Source organism: Struthio camelus, chromosome 1, assembly GCF_040807025.1.
Source record: "Struthio camelus isolate bStrCam1 chromosome 1, bStrCam1.hap1, whole genome shotgun sequence".
Lineage (NCBI taxonomy): Eukaryota > Metazoa > Chordata > Aves > Struthioniformes > Struthionidae > Struthio > Struthio camelus.
In genome coordinates, this window is record NC_090942.1 from 25,129,281 (window position 1) to 25,149,546 (window position 20,266).

Consider the following 20,266-nt stretch of genomic DNA (forward strand, 5'->3'; position numbering starts at 1 on the left):
TTTGATTTCTTTGCACTTTGTTTACCTAGGAAAGTACGGCTTAGTGTGGTTATGGTTTTCAATAACATAGAGCGTCTGAACTCCTACAGAGAGAAACAAAGCCCAGTGCAATTAGATTTAATGGAAGGTTTGCCATTAACTTCAATTGGGAGCAATATTAGGTCCCACATGGCCCGGAGGGAAAGCAGTTTGCTCTTCTTTGAATGAGATACACATTTTCTGTGTAAGTAGTGCGGTAGTGCACACCACGTATGTGAGGTGTAGATGACTACTTCTTTATTATTTTGAGCATTGATCTTTGTTTAGGAGGAATACATCATCATTAATATCTTAAAACACACCAGAACACATCAAAGAGATCATAGAACTGACAGGGATAATTCCAAGCCAGACTCTTATTCGTCAGAGATGATCTGACCCCAATGTTAGCTGGATACAAATGCTAGTACAGTTATATTTAGGATTTGGATACCAAACAACCTCAGTGATCTGAATGCGTATTTGGCATTTCTGCTTAAACAATGGAAATCTCAAAGAAACAGCACTGTTGCTGACATTTATTTCCTCTCCTACTACCCTTAGCTGCTTACTTGCATTGCAGAATCAGAATCTAAAAGAAGATGGAGTGCAAAAAAATGAAGAACTGAAATAGCAGCAAATTGAATATCTTTAATCATTATTAAGTCACACGGAAACACCAGACCTAAGTATCTCTGGCAGCCTTCCTTAGGAATCATTACTTTTTGTCTTCCCCTTTCTGCAAAAAGGGGATTTTCATGCAGAAATCCACAGAGTCCAAGACCAAGTCTCATAGTTTTTGAGAAAATACATAGTGGTAGACACCAATGTTGTGAAGGTTCTCCCTGATGATTGTTTATGGTAAGTCCTGAAAAAATTCTGAGTCCACATGGCTGTACTTTGTGTAAACTCTTTGAAGTGTGAAGCGTAGCCTTTGGCATAATTAGGTACATAGGGGCTATGAAGTGTCCACTTAAAACAACCTATCACTTTCTTACAGTTTCTATACACATTGATACTGTTACCTTCTCAAAGCCTTAGACAGAGGCTTTGCTCCACCCTGAGCAGGCATCCTTTCATTGGGTTCTCGATCAAGAGCAAGAATTAACAGGATTCCCAGCTTGCTTACTGTTTTGGAGCAGCAGCTTCTTCCACTGCTCTGAGTTCCTCTTTGGGAGGGCCTTTTTCTCACACCAAGTCCTAGCCATGAAACACAATCTGAAAAGTCCTGTTCTGATCATTTCTGCATGAGCCAACTGGAAAGTCACCATTTGGAGCCACTTTTTAAGCGTTATCTGAACTAGAGCATGCCTTTCTAGATTCCTTCCACTGATAACATAGTTACATCCAAATGACCTCAACTCATTCAGCCGAGATGTCAGTCTTTGTCTTAAAATGAGGTGTGGAAACCCTCAAGCTCTGTTGCAAGATAAAGCAGCCAATAGTGAACTGATGTGCTCAGCAACTACAGAATCTGGTTACTGACATGGAGGAACATGTTTTTCATGTTAAAAACATTTAGCAGTGAATTAGAAAATGGGTTCCAGTGCCAATCTAGCTGATACTATTGCACTTTACTAACTTGGGTCCTGAAAACAGTATTGCTATATCAGAGGGACATAGAACCTGCACAGCTAAACCCTGTATAACTTTATTGCAGAGCTACTGAACTGATGTAGCTGTTTACTGTTCACGGTCTAGCTCACTCACTGCCACTAAAGGAACTTTTATAGCGCGCTCTCTAGGCATGCCCTTGGCCTAGGATGTCACCACTCACAGATGCATACGGTACCAATGCTGCTGTGTTTTTCTGTGGGAGGAATGAATATTCTGCAATGATACCGCCTGTCCTTTTGAGGATCCCAGAGTAGTCTATGAAATTAAAAAGGAGGCTACCATGAGGCGCTGCTTTTCTTTAGTATGTGTCAAACTAAAGATGGAGGATCTTATCGATGTGTATAAATAGCTGAAGGAAGGGTGTAAAGAAGACAGAGGCAGACTCTTCTTTCTGGTGCCCAGGGACAGGACAAGAGGCACTGAGCACAAACTGAAAAACTGGAAGTTCTGTCTGAATCTAAGGAAAAACTTCTTTACTAGGAGGGTGACTGAACGCTGGAATAGGTTCCCCAGAGAAGTTGTGGAATCTCCATCCTTGGAGATGTGTAAAAGCTGTGTCGACACGGTCCTGAGCAGCCTGCTCTAGGTGACCATGCTTGAGTAGGACAGCTGGACCAGATGATCTCCAGAGGTCGTTACCAACCTCAGCCATTCTTTGATTCTCTGATTCTTTGATATTTGTTTAGAAGCCTCTTTGTTCTTTAAAGAAACTGCCCAAAACTTTGAAGCCAAGAATTGCAGAATTTTTTGAGGCTAAAATACTTCAAATTTTAGTAATTAGACGTAGTGTACCTTTAAGGGCAGTAAAACAACAGGGCTTTTACTTGAAGGCTTTATAAAAGGTCAAGTGCTGAGGCAATTCCCATCAAAAAAATAAACAAATTAGCAGGAAATGTAGACTACTATAACTGAGACAAATGATGCTGGTCCAAACACTAAAATTAAACCCTCCACAACACAAAGAGGTCTTTATCAGATGAAAAGACTTGTATATGCATTAAAATTAAAGAACCACATTTAAGTATTTTTAACTTTCCATAGGTAGAAATGCTGCTAGAAGTCACATTTTTATCTCCCAGCTGGGATCTAACACTCCCACAGAAATGATAAAGCTTCAGAAAAACAATAAAAGAACCCTTAATATACTTCATCTCCTTCCTAAAATGGAGTCATAGCATTTTAAGAATGCACAATTAAAGCTTTTACCTGAAAGGTTCAATAAACATAATCCCACTTGAAAAAAAAAATTGACCTTAAAAAAATCAGAAGTGGTAAAGCCTTCCTAAACCAAATATACCTGTTAAGTGCCTCTGAGAGTTCTTGTAAATGTGGTAACAAGAGTCTATTGTTTTTCGAAACTTCACTTTTTTCTGTGAACGAAAATGGCATGAATCATCACCCATTTTCTATGTATTTTTTTAATATAAGTCTTTCAGACTACATTTCATTACTCCTATTCATATTTCCATCTGTTGCCTAAATAGTGGCGTAACCAGCAAAGGCCTTGGTAATCACCTGTAGGCTCTAAAACCGTGTGCAAATAGTTATCCAACCCAAAAGTTTATTTTCTGCAATTGTACCTTAATCAGAACTCTGTGACTGCCTATAGTGGAAAGCAGACCATATTTGCAAGTTAACTATCATGATAAGACTCAGCGAGATTCTTGCAAGAGGCCCAGGAAAGCCTGTATTGCCACGATTATCTTTAATTATATCCTTGTACACCTGTCTTCACCATAGTACCTTCATATAGCCCTCAGGGGCTAGTTCTGCATATGGCAATAGCTGTGTTAATCAGCATTTTGGAGGGAATAAAGACATTGCTTTTAACACGCATATTGCATACACATTGACTTAAAGGTGCCTGAGCCACAAGTGAACTCAAACCTGAAAGGCTTAATGACATAGCATTGTATGCAAGCCAAAGACCAATTTCTTCGCTGTTTGCACCAAAACCTTTCCTTGGAAGTACAAATTCTGTTTTATTACCTCAAAGTTATCCAGTTTATTCATCATAAAGCACGGAATAATCACCATGTAGGAATATATACAAGTAGAAATCCATAATCTTCTGCTTCATCACTTACTGCTTGGTGAGGGGAGTGATTTAAAAGAAATATTTTTATAGAAAACAGTTTTAAGGTTTACTAGTGCATTTATGATGTTTGGTGCTTTCCTTAAGTACCTATTTCAAGGAATCTGTAAACACATAAGAATATCAGCCTTTATTTTTATTTTAAAGTGATTTAAGAAAAGCTCAAAAACATCTCCAGGATCAAACTAAGTCAGCCAAACAGGTCATCAATCATTAGATGCATTTCAAAGTAGGCTTCAGGAGTTCTGCTGTTAAAAATCTTCTGCTACTTAAAAATCGCAGGGTATTTCAACAGATTTCATGATTTGGAGAGCTTTAACTGACATGTTTTTGAGTGCTTTGAGTTTCCTGATTTTGAAATGGTTCATTGAGCTCATCTGATTTCACATCCCATTTGGAACTTTTAAAAGTAGTCCAAATTTCTGAAGTGGGAAATACAACCTTGCTTTTGTGCGCTGCACAAGTAACTCATGCATCTTTACGTTTCTAGGAGAAAGAGGGAACAGGAAAATCACTGTGCAAAGGACTTGATTCTGAGTCTTTTTTAATGGGCTGAGTGTGAGTGGTAATTAACAGGTGCAGTTTTTGTAACGACCAAATACATCCTGAAAGTAGGGTCTGTGCTGTACATTTATTTGCATTTATCTTTTTTGCATTCTCAGATTCAAGGCTTCAACATTGAAAACAGCCAATTTTCCTATGCAAGCGACTGTACAAGTTTCTTCAGTCCTGGAATATGGATGGGCTTGGTGACATCTGTGGTTCTGCTGTGGATCCTCGCCTATGGAGTCCACATGATCATGCAGCTCACAACAAACAGTAGATTTGACGATCCCAAAGGTCCAGCTCTGTCAGTTCCTCAGACAGAATAGCAGCGAAATGCCTTCTTCAGCTTTTCCTGGTCTGATATTTAGTTTTATAAAGCTTTCTACTTTATAATAAATGTAACCTAAAGAGATACCATAGCAGAAAGGGATAATTAAACTAGATAAAAAAGAATCCTTTTGCTTGGAAACAATAATAGTTCTATGTGCTATTACCTCAGTTTGTTAATAGTTATCTTTGATAAAACTCTGAGGTGAGACCCTAGAAGTTATTACTCTATCCAGCTACGAGAAAGACCAGTAAGAACTTCTAACAGATTAAATATTATTGGCAAAGAAAGGATATCACAACAGAGATACCCTGGAAGGATTTATAAATTATTTATTCAGTAAGACACTATATATATATTGAAACCACTGAAGTCTCTTTAAGTGGTCTTCAATAAGCATAGCATGTTAATGCCACAACTTAAGAAACCTGAGCCGCCTTGTCAGTTTTTTTCCTGAGAAAACCATTCAGAAGTTCAGAGAACTAATAAAAGTACAAGTCACTAAACCAATTGATCTTGGGAAGTTTTTTCAAAATACATCACATTATTCAAATATGGTATCACAAATGAGAAAGGGTAAACTAAGGCTCATCTTCCCTCTAAAGTCATCTTATGCCTCTAAGAATTATGCTGAGTACACTGACTAATATGTTTTGTTTTAGCCACGGGCAGCTGATGGAGTTACTAATCAAGACAGGTCCCTGACCAAACTGGCCACAAAGTTGTATTTAACATCATGATAATTAATGCAACTGTTGAAGCTCATAACCAGTTCCAGGGCAGACAGTACCTTAAAAGAGATAAGGTAATGTTCATAATATTCCTCCTTTTCTGGGTATCTTTGGGGTAGTTTTGAAGTTAGTACAAAAAAACCCTCTGTGTGTGTGTATGTATCTATGAATATGTGAGTGTTTGTGTATTTATGTATATATACTTACATATAAAGTCATTACGAAAAATATTGTGCTAATGTGCTGATAAAATCTGAGCGTGTTTATGGTGAGCCTGGTGATTTCAGAAGCCTGAACACATTCAGGCTGAGTTTGTACTGAATTTTTTGGCAATTTAATAAAGACACCACATCCTCTCATCGGGCAATCTGAATACAGAGTGATTTACTAAATATTATGAAAAACTATTTGCTGTCACAGAGAATTAAGTGTTTGAGTCAATGTCTGTCTAACATGTTTTCAAGTCATATTTTGGTTAAAATTAATGGTTTTTTGATTCTTGTCATGTTGATTTTTGATTTAGAAAAAAATGGGAAATTATTTTCAATGACTATTATTATTTTGAAAGTTATAAGAGGGTATGTGAAATAATAAAATACCATTTTCATTCTTTCTTCTTTAATGTTTTGACTGATTTGTTCTATTAGTAGTTAACAGAATAAAAAGATACCAATTGGTCACATGAGAAAAATTCTAACTTTTGTGATCTTGATCCGTGTCATAGGACAATGATACAGAGAAATGATGGTTAGAACCAACTATCTAACTAAACCAGCAATAATCTCTACACATCATTGCTGGATGACATGTTTTTATTACGCACTCAAAGAAGTAAATTAAACGTTCTCTGAAGCTGTTCCTTCTGAATTGCTCAATCCTGACCTGGAAAACAAAAGGGACACTGGCATGAAACTAGGAGAGGTGACTCCAGTGCTTTAATATTTTTCGCAGATGTTATTCAAAATCTTGAGGAATACTGTAGTTTGATCTATACAAGAATGTTGTGTTAGAAGGCACTTCTTCTTTGCAAAAATTAGTTGTCATGGGAGACAACAGGACTTATTTTATTATTTCCCTTTTCAAAGCAAGTTATATGAATGTGACTTAACCGAAAATTGACATAAAAGTAGTGTAACTGAAAGAAGAGAGGATTGAGAAAAAAAAAGGTCTTGGTTTGTAGAAGACAGCTTTCTTATGACCTTTATCCAGAATCAGCAAAATTTGGAACAGATTTTGTTCAGTAGTGATGGAATATAAGAACTGAAGAACTACTGTACAATGAAAAGGCCACTGAGCTCAGTATCCTGTATGCAGCAGCAGTGTGAGTACAGCAAGTGTATAACAGGACTTCCTGCAGACCTTCTCCCAGCCTACACCACTGAAGCTTACAGACTTCCTTAGCCAAAGGTGGTGTTTTCATATATAATAACTCTAGGTGGATTTATTTTCCATGAATTTGTCCAGCCCCCCCGGGCTCTTCTGGAGTTTACAGAGTCCTGACTGTTGTACGGCACTGGGTATACATGTATACTCCCTTTCGTGCCTGGACTGGGCTCTGGGGAAGGGGAGGAGGAAACAGGATCTCGGAAGGCTATACCCTTAGGGAAGAGACTGGCCTCTTTCAGAAGATAACAAGTCAGATGGAAGAGATGTTTGTTGGACAAGTTTTCTGTTGGTGCAGTAAAAGCCACAGAAAAGGGCCAGACTGAGTCTGCTGTATTTAATATTGCACTTTCTAGGGGGAAAGGGAAGGTGGTTTGCAGGGGGTAAAAGATTTTTACTTCTAGCCTCCTTCATGACAGTGATAGTATGAACACTTTGACAAATAGCTATAGCCCGTAGGGAGGTGGGGGATGTATAATCTATTTCTATAGTAAGTTGGGTTATCCCTGTCACCTTTAGGGTTGTGATGTAAACCCTTTAGGGTTGTGACTCAAGCCATGTGCCATAGCCCTGGACGCAGCTGCATTACTCTTGTGGGGCCTGTTCTCGCAAAGAGAGCAGAAAAGGGTGCTGCGTGTACTGGTGCACTGCAGCTGCAGCCATCCCACCCATCCTGTGGGCTGGCCAGGGCTCTAGGGACCACGGCCTGTCCCTGTTACAAGTGGGTGAGCTAGCTGGCTCTCTACATTAGGGCTGTGTGAACCGCCTGAATCCAACTGCCTTCATCAGCCCCTGCAGCTGTGTACTGCGTTGCCCTATGGCCAAAGACAAAAGATAGCTTGCGATTGATTTCAGCAGGAGTAGGTTCTTTTAAGCAGGGCTGGCCCTCACGAAATTCTGGCAGGATGTTGCACCTGCTTGTTTTTGTTTACTGAATAAAGTTAGAAACCTGTCAGGGGCCTCCTAGATCTGCATACTTCTGTTTTCATAATTCAGCTTAATCACATGTACTTGTTAAAACATGCCTGACTTTGGGAGTTGTTCCAACAAGAATATTAGCTCTGCCTGGAAGCTGTGAGCCTTTAGGACTTCCTCCAGAGCTTGCTGAAGTCGTCAGAAGCATTGCCACTTACTTCAGTGAGTGCTAGCTTATAGCTCTACAAAGTACAAAATAATTTAATAAAGACTGGGGGGGGGGGATGATGGGAAAGAGCAATGGTTAAAAAGGTAATTTTTTTTTCAGATACATAGAGTTTAATTTAAAAAATCAGCTACTATCAAAAATTACAGCACTACTTGAAAATGTAAAATTAAATGTGAAAAATCAAGAAGATTAAAACTAGAGAAAAACAAACCAAAACAAAAAAGTCCTGAATTCATAATGTGTTTAAGATATTTCTTCACCACCCAGTAATAAGCACTTTGTTGGAAGGGAGATCAGAGATGGAGCTAGAGTCTGAAACACCTGACTCCGGTTGCCACTACTCATACGGCTTTGCTTTGAGTCCTAGTGTGTTTATTTTTCCGCTTGTGAAATGGCCTCCTTCACAAACCATGTGGAAACCCAGCAGTGACTTCTAACGGAGCAAAATTATAATGAAAACAGTAGTATTTTTATGTAGATAGTAAAGGAAGATGTCATACGCTCTGTCAAGGGAAGACTCACTGAAGTAATTGGCTCCTGCTTTCATTCAGGGTGGCCTGATAGATAATTAATATGCAAATCTAAATCAACCAGCTGGATTATTAGGCAGTGTCCAGGCTTTAGAGGGCTCCATATATGAGAGGAAGATAGAGATGCTGAAAAGAAGGTGTGGTAATAAAAAGCTAACTCTTAAGGCAGAGACAAGAAGCCTGAAATTTGGATGCTTGTCATTGCTGGCAAAAAAGCTAGCAGTAGTCTGAGCAGGTGATGACGATGGTGGGGGTAAGTGTAGTGATAATTTTCTTTCATCAAACAGGGTAGCAGATGATCCACACAAGAATGGAAGGGGGGACAGGGAGTCCTTTTCCTGCTGGCCATTTTTCCTGTTGGAACCCCACAGTGAAAAGATGAAACATGCTCCTGAGAAGTGCACTGAATGAGGAAACCAACTAACTGTAGGGCTGACAATCAAAGCACTGGAAATTTAAAAGGAAGGATCTGGAAGGGGGAGATTTTGAAGGAACATCCCTCTGTTGCTTTCCAAAGGCTGCCAGGGAGCTAGTGGATATTGCTAAATCATGCTCTGCCTGGGTATGTGGTAGAAAAAAAGGACCAGAAATAGTATCTATGACTATTTCTCCTCTCAAGCTTCATTCTTCTGGTGCTTTCAAAAGCCATCAGGCCCAAGAGGAAGGTGACATCAATGTCTGGCAACGTTGTGGGATCTCTGGTGGGAAAGGCACAAATAAAGGGATGAGGGCATAGTGCAGCTGCAATATAGGGTCACCTTCAGCTAGGAAGTTTACAGGATTATCTGAAGATCGATCTCCTTTCTCTTACTCTGTCCCGAAGTGTCATTAAACCTGCTTGTTCCCTGTCCTCTGATTTCAAGCAGAAAAGTGCTGTCACTCTCCTGCAGCTATCTCAGACAGCAAAGGCTGATGCCTCCAGGCCTCCTCGTTCTCTGAAGCTGTGATGAAAGGAACACAAGCAATGAGGGGCCGACTGTCGCAACAAGCCCTGCAGTATCCTGCAGTGTGTCGGGTTACAATGTGGAACAGATTATTTTTTCCTGAAGAGCTTCTTAAAAGGGCTGAAGACTGCAGCTGAGTGGAAAAAGTAGGAGCAGTATTTTGATAAATCTGTTCAGAGGAAAGGAAAAGGAAAGGAGATTGTTCAAACTTTAAAATTCTGTTCAATATAGAAAAATCCTCTGATGTATAATAATCTTCCAGGAAAGGAACCTGTTCTTCTTCTGTTTGCTAATAAAGGTTCTTTTCTCAGACCAGTCCGTTCCCTATCAAAACCTGTAATGCAAAGTCAAGGAGGAAAGAGCTGTTTCTTCAGAGCTGAGGTTTCTAAAGGCTTAAAAAAAATATTGAAGTGCAGAAAAAAAAGAAAAAAGAAAAAAAGAAACGATCTTGCCAAGGGGTGGTTCCCTGCTCCCTTGATAAGTAAGTAGTCTCTCACTTCCACTGTGTGGGCCAGTGTCTTTCTTAGTCTTCCTGCCTGTGTGGGTGGAAGAGAGACTTACGACAGTGACTGAGCCCAACCCAAAAGTAGATCATCTGCTGTTGATGTCCCACAAATGAAGTGGCTTCCCATTCTTCACCACAACTTTTTGTATGACTCCTGTTTGAACACAGATTTGCTGCTCTAGATTGGCTGGATTTCTGTATAACCCCCGGACCGGGTATGTTCTTGAATTTTTATAAAAGAACTTAGTTTTAGACTCTTTTTCTATGTCATTCATTATTGCCATGGCAGAAAACAGTTTATAGAATCATCATAACTTTGTGCTTCGCAAGTCGCAATGTGGGTGTCCATTGGAAGACTGTGAAATCCGTTTCCAATTTGTCTTCATACTCCTTTAACTAGTTGTCTAGAAGCAGCATAGAATGAATGATGTACAGTAACCTTGATGTGCAGCTTTCTTTAGTCAATGAAAACTGTGCAAGAATATTTTCTGCAGCATAAAATAAAACAAACACTTTCATAAAAGTGCCTTTGGAGGCAGGATAACTTAAGAACTTTCTGATACAATATTAGAACTGTAATTGTCTGTACCCTATTTATTCTGTGTATCCTATGCATGTTGCTTTTTCATTTGTGGATAGCAGAGTGATCAGTTAAGCTATTTAACAGGTATCTTTTGCTGAAGTAAAAGGGACAATTGGAGATCTTAACTATTTGTGTCTACCCTGCCTTTCATTCACATGTCTCTGTGCGTCAGCTGTGCGTTCAGTGCACGCTGCTGTACTGTCTTTCTCCACCATGGATGTGGATGTGGATTTTGCCCTGGAGTAGCTGAGGTACAGGTGCTTGCTTGGTTCTGTCATTCCTGCTGCTAGGTAATAAAGCTCTGGCAAAGGAGCAAAGCAAATAGCTGCAGACACTGATGACTTAACACATTACAGAGTTATGGGTGAAGGATTTTTTTTGCAGCTGTCAGGTGGGGAAAGTGAAGCACGCAGCCGTCCATGTGACTTGCCAGGGTCAAAGACCACATTGCTGGCAGCCAGAGAGGAAGGACTCAGCTCCACTCTGAGCAACGCGTTTCTGTCTCTGAATAGGTGAACACAGTTCAGCTAACAACATATATTACGGCAATCTCAGGATTGCTGCAGTTTATACCCTGCTACGAAGACCCTTAAAGGCTGTCCACAGTAGAAGATACCTAGAGGCCACCGTGATCCAGCTGTGGCTTTCTCCCACTCTGTATCTTCAGATTGCAATTGGACCAAGATGTCCCAGCCTTCCAATGGTTTAGTGAGAAAGAGGAAAAAGAGATGTGGAAGAGGAGGGGCAATATCGGTAATCCTATCATCTTCTTTAAGACACAGACTGGGACTCCTTGCCTTTCTTTCTGAGTGACAGCCATATTCCTATACCCCCGTAGAGAAGCAAGGATGACATCAAAGGGCCCCGCCACCCAGGTCTGAGTGTGCACACCTGTGCAGTGCTGGGCTGTCTTAGAAGGCTGTCCAACTCTTCAGCTTTCACCACAATGAAATATCCAGTGCTCCCAGAGCCCCTATGTGGTACTGCCTGCAAACTGCAGTAGGAGCCCCCTGGGCTGCATCTGCCGACACTGTAGTAGCGAGAGGAGGGAACCCTGCATGGACTATACGGCGTTTGTCTGACCCCGTGCATGAAGCAGCAGAGTTGGGTCTCAAAGTGTTTGAAACAGGCAATTGAATTTTGAATGGAAAATATGAGGCTTCATCTACCATTTTTACAATAATCAGTGTTACAGAACAGGTGGCCTACTTGTGGCTTGTATGACTTTAGTGGATGTGTGCTTATACAGCATGTGTGGACAATTACATCAGATTTCGTTGATCTGCGTTTTTGGTGGGGCGTATTGGACGTGGATGTTTCCGAGGGCAGAATTTACACCTTAATGGCTAACTCCCACCAGCTTTTGTGGCCTGGACACCTAAATGGAGTGAGCCTATGTGTGGTTTTTTGTTTGTCTTAAATAGCACAAAGATCTCTTTATTGCATATGTCACAGAAATGAAAGTTCATTCCTGTTTGATACCATTCGAACCCAGTTCTGCTATAATCGTATTTACAGCACTCTTTGAAGCTCAAAGGGGCAAAAAGGGATTAGTGGACATAGATCTTTAGGCTGAGCACACTTCTGGCAAGAGATAAATGAGCTAAAGAATAGCAGTTTTCTAAACTAGAATATCTGAAACTTTTTTCTGGATTACACTGATATATATAAGACTTAAAAGGGATATAGGATTTTGCATAATGAATGAGCACAGAAATACCACTTGCAGTTTGTTATGAAACCTTTGGTTAGCACGTGAGCTAGTTAATTTTACCACCTTACCTTATCAGAAAGGTGAAGGACTCCTTTAGCTGGGTCATTGTCTTCAGCTGGAATAGGCAAAGGTTTCACTTCAAAGATTCAGTAGGGTTACACGTTACTCATTAAGTAAAATCTGCTTCTTGTCTAATCAGCAGTGTATGTGTCTTCTGCAAATCCAGGGCTGGATTCAGCTGTTGTGCAATGGGACTCTCTCTCTAAAAGCTGCTTACGGTGAGAGCATTGCCCTAGCTGGAAATTACATAATGATCGAAATTATGACTCGTGTATTCCTCTTCTTTGATACTGTAATATATTGGGCCTTCTGTCTGAAAGTGATAGCACAGAGTTTCAACTGCAATATAGTCTGTGCTCCAGCTCTTTAAAAAAACTTTATATGAAAGGAAGACTAAAGAGCACTTGCAGCAGAGTAAGGTATGTCTGTGTATTTGCGTTCTAAGTTAAATCATTTCATTCTTGTCATTTATTATTACTGTATTTGTACGGAGGATGATCTTCACCCTTTAAACACCAAGTTCAGTATTACACAATTGCTTGTTAGATACTTCTAATGCTATTAAAGAATTTTATGACTTTGATTTACTGGTGGTGGTATGGTGGTATACATCTGATATCTGGTACTAATATATTTCATGTGTCTCATCCAGAAAGGGTCTCCAAATCAAAATGTATTGATGGAAGTTGCTTCATTTCCATTGAAAGAGAGCAGTTTTTTGACAGAACATAACCTTTTACTGTTGTGCTACAGCGTCACATGAAAGTGTATATTAAGTGAAGAACACAACTTCCATCTAAGATGACACTGGCTGTATAATCCATACAGTTTGTCCAAGACACTAAAATTAGCATTTTTCCCCCGCAAATCCTGATGGGATAATATCAAGATTCTTTAGTTTTATGTCTCCCTCCTCTGCAGCGTGGTACTCCGACCATCTTTTAGAAACACTGCCGCTCCAGTGCTGCTCACTAGTGCAGCTCCCAGCAACAGCTGACAGATCTGTTGATCTCACTGACTGGGTCTGACCTTAGCTTGTTCAATCCTAGCCAAAGTGGTTAGGACCAGAGATCATGAGTTATTGCCTAATTTTTCTAAAGTTCAATTTTTGTAAACTTGCAATAAACACAAGGAATCCAGAACTTCTACCTGCTTGGCAACAATTTAGTCAAAAGATTGAAAGAATCAATAGACACCAGCCAACTCATAGGTTTTCTGATGAAAACATCTGTATTTGCTCACATATAGATAAATTCCCACCTACCCAGAAGATGGAGGAATGTATATGTGTGTATATATATATATACACACACACACACACACATATCTCCTTCTTATATGCAGGAGGTCTAAAATAAGATTGGAAATTCCTGACTTCTTCCCAGTTCCTTTTCTGTGAGGAATAATGCATAAATAAATAAATGGAAAAACATAACAGCTGTTTAAAAAGTCAAGAATGTTTCTATCATCATAAACTTAGTTCTGTACAAAGGCATATGCTGTGAAACACAACATGCAAACAGCTTTTTTTCTGAGTTAAGCTTGTATTCTGAGAAAAGATCTGCCTCTACAGAAAAAGTGAGCATGGCTATATTTGTTCTTCAAAAATAGACTCCAGGAGAGTATCTACAGTGTTAGACAGCTTCCAATTCCCCAGTTAGCTTGCTCGGAAGTTGTTAAGCAGTGAAAATAAAGACTGTGTTGTGCCTTGCAGATACAGCCCCTGGCAGGGCAAGGGCTGGCCTGCTGGGCGTTGCCTTGTTCTTCAGGAACAGGGGAAGCAGTGTCCATCTCTCCCTCATCTACCTCTGCAAGCCCTGGGCGCAGCAGCCATACCTGTGCTCTCCTCAACTTGGGAGCGTTCTTGAAAAACATATCAAGTGATGTTAGCCCTTCTTCCCCGAAGAAGAAAGTATCGTGTTGCTCCATAACAGGCAGAAGTGGTCAAGCCTTTTGTTCTTCCACTCTTGCTCATGGGCTTGTTTTGTCAGTCACAGCATAAGCAAGGGGTGACTGAACTGGGTTTGGAAACACGGTGAAATCTGTAATTCCAAAACATCCCCCTGCTTCCCACAAACAAGGCTGCACCTTCTAGCTGGTCCTTCCTGTTGGGTGACCCAATTGCTTAGAGCTGAGCACAGTGCTTAAAAGCATTTGGCAAGCGCAATGCGTATCTGAGAGCAGCGTAAGTACCATTTGCAGTCCTTTTGCAGAGGGAAAAGCTGCTTATTTGTTTAGGAAATAAAGGTTATAACGCTTAACTTGTGATATTTCAGTCACTTCCATGGCAACAGCCTCGGAGAGAACAAAGCAGGACTTCACCAGATCATATAATCACTTAAAAATAAATACAGAAAATTTATCATAGCAACACTATGAAGTTTTATTTAACTTTTGTATTTTACCTATGTTAACTGATAATTTAATCAATTAAGTAAATGTTGTAATGGTGAAGAGTTATGAACAAACTGGCATTGATTTCTTTCAGTTTTCAGGCATTCCTTGTTGCTGTAAGGACAGAATGTGCAAGCACAGTGCAATGTCCTTCTCCCCCTCCCAGCATGTTGCACTGCCCAAAGATGAGCCATAATTTCCAGCAGATGCCCTGCAATGATAACTGTATTTAAGGAGCAGCATTACTTACAAATGAAGGTCTAGTTCAAAGGCATTAACAGGAATTTTTCCATCTCCTTCCGTGGCTTTCAGATCAGGCCTTATCTTAGAAATACGGCATAGGAGGCTGAGTAACAAGTTGCAAAACGTACAGCGGGGTGACTCACTTCTGAACCCTCCTGAGTTTAAGGGCAAACTCCTAAACATCTATTCCCTGAGATTTTATTCCTCTCACCACAGGCAGGGAGAGGGAAGGACTTAATTTGCACCTCAGGCTCTTTAGCTGTGTGCACCAGTTGCTCCATTTCTTTGACTTGCTCACGCAGGTAGAGCAAAAGAGGGCTATAGCTCATATATATCAAATGACTTGTTATTAGACTTTCACATACTGCAAAAAAAAAAAAAAAAGAGGAGGAGAGTTAGATGAAGATATTGATATAGAAACAAATGGATGTTGTTATATTAATAAAGTTTTACCTCACACATCTCCAGTAAATTAACCAGAAATTGCTGCTGTAATGTGATGTGCAAAAAAATACACAAAACAAAATAGGATGAGTTTCTTGTTTGACTTCAGATGGCAATGGATGAGTCAATTATGATGCAAGTAACTGGTTAAGTAGTGAAGCTTGAACTTTTAAAACTTTAATTAGATCTATTACTAGAAGTGTGCCACTTAGATAAACTAATTCCTGTCATATCTTTGCCAGTATAGCCTTCATCCTGAGAAGAACATGTAGTCAGTGAGACCTGGTCATTTTTGAAAATGGGGCAAATGAAATGGGGACTATCAAATTTCAGTGTGACTTTTGATTTTTGAACCTGTTGGCAAAAATCGATGAAAGGCCCTTCAACAGCCATGTTAGCAGAGTCATTTTCATTTTTTCTCTCATTCAGTGGTTGCAGTCCAATAGAAAGTGTTGATAGTGAGCTATTTCAGATCTATGACTTATGCTTCTGTATATTCTCCTATGCAGTCCTTGCATGGCCTGGTATTTGCCCCCATGAGCCTGCTATAATCCATTTCTAGGGTAGCTTTAGGGATAAAGAAAAGAACTTGCTGCTCCTCAATTTTTTTTTGTAAGCAATTTTTTCCTTTGTCTTGAGTAGTCTCAGTTTATACCATAGGAGACATAATGAGGCTATAGTACAAGCTTTGATCTCACTCCCATTGCTGGAAATTGCAGAAATCTGTACTACAATATAATGGTTGGTCCAGCCCAGAGATGGGTGTCACTTACAGATATTCATATGTCAGGGTGGTTTTATGTTCGTTATTTTATTATTTTATTTTTCTAATTTACTTGATGTGAAGTAGACACTTTGGATAAAATGTTTAATCTTTAGTTTTCTTTAAGTCTTAAAAAAATAAGTTTTTAAATGTAATTCTTTAAAACAGAGATCTGTGAGCCCATCAGGAAGTTGTGGAATAGGGAGGCAATATTACCTAGAAGTTAGAACTGGTAAAATGCAATTTTCCTCACTGTAACTTAGTCTACAATATGATGTTGAGTGCTAAACTTTCAGACAGTCTCAGATTTTGGACGCAATTTTGTAACAGCTGAAGTTAGAATTTCAGTAAAGAGCCAAGGTAAAGGCCCCCTAACACCAGGCAAATTAGTAAGAGCTGCAGCTGCCCAATACAGTTGAACATTATGACAGTTGAGCCTACATTTTCAGAGTCTGTAAATTGACTTTGTTTAAAACTAACAGCCTAAAATGGAAGCACTCCCAATTACAGACTGTTTTTGAAACCATAGGCTTTCATTGCTGTATGCCTTGCTTTCTGCTTCGGTAAAATCGAGAATCGCTAAGGTGTGCCTTGAGATACTTAGGCACAGGATGCTGTGCTACAGCAAAATGTTCTGTGATCCTTTTGATAGCTGAACATCCACTTTTTTCAGGCTGAGTGTCTGAATCATTTTTGTTTAATTAGTGATACAGCGCTACTTAAAATAAACTGGAAAAGGAGAAGCTTTTACTTTACATCAAATGGTACTTAGACTCTTGATAGCTAGCCTAATTTTCCTGTTACTTATTGTAGTGATAAAGTAAGATTTATTCAATTGAAGTCCATGAAAAGAAACTTCATGGGTTTTTTTTAGTTGTTTTATTGTGGGTTTTGTTTTTTCTTTCTTTTCAAGCTGAAAGTAAGTATTCAAGTTAGAGGCAAACTAGGCATTAAACCCTCAGTATGTGTCCATGGTTTCAGTTTGAGTCTTGTGAGAGAGATTGCAATATAAATACTTTAGCACAATGAGGAGGATCATTAAAATAAACAAAAAAAACTAAAACAAAAAACCAAAATTAAACCTGGATCAGAACTCACTCAAGAGAGGCCTGGATCCTCTTCACTTGTTTCAACAGGTTACTTCATTAGAAACAAGCTCTGAGAACGTGAGAGCTGAGAGCTATGAGCTAGGTTTGACTTTTAGGTTGCAGACCTAAGTTGAGGTTGCAGTGTGATATGTGGCAACCACGATGTTAGTGTATGCAGGCCTGTATATGGAGATGTACCAAGATGTAGAAGAGGAAGTTATTTTCTCCCTACAGTATTCACCCGACCATGCCAAAATAGGGAAATCTTATACATACTTAATTAATATGCATAAGATTTTTATTAGTTTTATTAATATTTTATTAATATGCATAATATGGCTAATATTGTTATAATAATTAGTTATTGACTTTCAAGAAATGGCTTGCTGGTGCTTCAACTGATTCAGCTTACAAGAAGTTTGTCTGAAAGTAAGTTAGAGGTTTGGAGGGTTTTTTTGGTCTTATAATAAGCACAGAGTTCATCACTCTGATAGAATGAAGGGGACAATTTATAAATGATGGCTGTTACTTAGGTAGGAGCTGGAGTCCGTTACTTATATCCTGTTCTATAGTGCTATCTATATTGAGCATTTGTCTGGGGGAAAGAGGTTTTTCAGCTTTCTTCATAGGTGAAAACTGAATAGCTGGAAAAAGAATTGTTTCCAGAACTCAAAGGAATTTGTAGCAAGTTGCATCCTTGGTTGTGTTTCTCTATGAAGCAATGTGAAAGCATTTATAAGTAAGTAAGTGCTGAATTCCTGTTTTATTTTTTGCCCCCCCCACTCGCCACACATACACAGAGCTTTGTTACCTGCTCTTGAGAAAGGTAACTCACTGCTTGTGAGTCCTTCGTAAGACTATACTCGTGTCTGCTTTTGTTTCTGTCCAACTCCTCCTCAAAAGCTCCTGGGAAAGATATGTGTCCCGACACTTAAATGATTGGCAAAGTACTGGCATTTTATCCTCTTATTGTTTCATTGTTTTCTGTATAATGACAGTCTCATGATAATAAGCACCTAAAGCATGAGTGCCAAATTCATATTCCCTTCTTTTCTGTTCCTACTTCCAGCTCATATGGCAGTTTTCTGAGTACAATTAATTTTGAGAACTAATAAGGAATGTGATTTTACAGCAGAAAAATCAAGGCATGAAGCTCTAGTCCTGTTAAGGAGCCTGGGTCCTCTTATCCATAACTTAATTGCATGAAATCATGGTGTTTGGACTCAAAATAAAGGGTTGTGAAGACTGGGTGGTCAATCCATATTTATTCAGTTAAACATGTAGCCTATTTTCTGGGAACCCAGACACTGCTGTAGAAGCTATTGGCTCAACAAAGTCATATACCTTGATATTACTACAGAGAACTGGAGATACTGCCCTGGTAACCAAGCAGAGGCTTCTGCCTTGCCGGTGCTGTGACCAGTTGTATACCGAGACACAGCAACAGTTCGTAGTCTCATCATCAGTTGTAAAGAATCTGCGTCATCGTTTAGACTGTCCTCAGACTTTGCGTAATTGTTTCCTCTGTTTCCACCTTGCATGGCCCTGAACTTTCTTGATCATCTACTCTATTATCTAACTGTTTGTGATATTAGGAGCATTTTTCATCATGTCAGGTATTAGGGAAGTTTTCATTTCTTCAGCTCTTTCACCCTCGTTTTAATTTGTGACTTAACTAACTCCTACATGCAGTAATTACCAGTAACCAGATCCTCAGATATCTCAAGCAGATTGGTTTCTTACAATTTGCTGAGGGGAGAGGGATATTCTGACTTATTAATTAGGTATGAACTGAAGAAAAAATGAGAAGAATCTCTATAAACAGTCTTTTATTGAAAAGATTTCTAAAACTTCCAAGTGGAAGAAAAGTGAGACACACTCTTGCTATTCCTATAGGAGAATTCTGTCCTCTTTCAACTACCCTTTGAGCAGAAAGCAATCCTTCAAACTCAGGGAAAAATATATCCTTCTAAAATAATTACAACCTCAGGAGCATGATACTAATTTTTCTTTTTCGTTATCTAAGGAATAAATGAAAATTAATAGGGTATTTTTATATGTACATTAGAGACAAATGGCCCAAAAGTGTTCAATGCATTCTAGAGAATGTCAGCAAGTCAGTGAAGTGGAGTATTTTGAAAAGCTGGTAAATACAGCTTGAAAATTTTTCCCCTCCTCCTCAAGTAATACTCTTTGCCTTGACTATGGCACAAAATTATACTTCAGTGAAATGAATTTAGCTGAAAGGATTTCCTGTTAAGCAGAGAAAGGAAACATTTTTAGTTATGATTTTACTGTGGGTCAGCCTGTCAGCAAGTCCACTGCGGAACAGATAGATAGAAAGGAAAGAGGGGAGAGAGAAAGAAAAGATATGACGAACCAGAATTCAGATGAAAAGAGGAGGGGCAACCAAAGAAAAAACTAGGAAAATTCATTCTTTTTCTGACAAAGCTACTTAGACACTGTGAACAAAGCACTATTTATAGGAAAGACTGTTCCACAGACTAGGGGAAGAAAAGTTGAATACATGTAACAACTACAGCTGAACGAATAACATGAATATTCATTCAACTTTTAAATAGATTTACTTAGACTGTGTTTGAGCCATCTTTTTTGTATGCTCTTGAAGACTATTCTAGTGAATTTTTACAGAGGGTGATTATCAGTTGATTAATGAAGAGTGTTTGAATGTGTATATGGACTTTATTACTAAAATTTCAGAATCTTTAACAAACAAGGTATAAATAAACATAGGGTACAGGTTTTTATTAAAATTCCTTTCTTTCTTTCCTTTGGGTATGGTAAGACACAAAAATATCTGTTAGTGAAGATTACTGAACAGAAATACCCCCCAAAACACAACAAAAAATCTTTTATTAACTGCTGATGGCACACAGTAGCACGTAAGTAATCTTATCACAGCCTACCTTAAGTTCTTTAAATATTTTCAACCCACAAAGGTTCAAAAGTTTGTTAGCAGTCAAATTCTATTGGCCTTCATAACAGTAGAGATTATGAGACAGTTTTGGTAGGGTATTAAAAATAGTATTTGTGTTGCTATGTTGTGACTGTGATCTGTATACATGCTAAAATTAAAAATACAGCATGTGCTGTATTTCTGTGAAATGTTGATTTA

General features: G+C 39.0%; 2 protein-coding genes across 4 annotated transcripts in view; both read left to right on the forward strand.

Moving 5' to 3' along the window:
* The window catches only part of LOC104152141 (V-type proton ATPase subunit S1), a 58,880-nt gene extending 52,860 nt beyond the window's left edge, over positions 1-6,020 (forward strand). For both annotated transcript variants that reach the window (XM_009687351.2, XM_009687350.2), the window contains exon 11: positions 4,393-6,020. In XM_009687351.2, coding sequence (XP_009685646.1) covers positions 4,393-4,602 — 210 coding nt within the window. In that variant the 3' untranslated portion in view covers positions 4,603-6,020. The remainder of the gene's footprint in view (positions 1-4,392) is intronic.
* Positions 6,021-9,842: 3,822 nt separating this feature from the next.
* The window catches only part of SLC13A1 (solute carrier family 13 member 1), a 58,425-nt gene continuing 48,001 nt past the window's right edge, over positions 9,843-20,266 (forward strand). The window contains exon 1 of one of the 2 annotated variants that reach the window (XM_068932059.1): positions 9,843-10,056. The gene's annotated coding sequence lies outside the window, so the exon portion shown is untranslated. Of the gene's footprint in view, positions 10,057-12,258; positions 12,618-20,266 lie in introns of those variants that run through there. The other variant, XM_009687344.2, reaches the window with a different exon arrangement.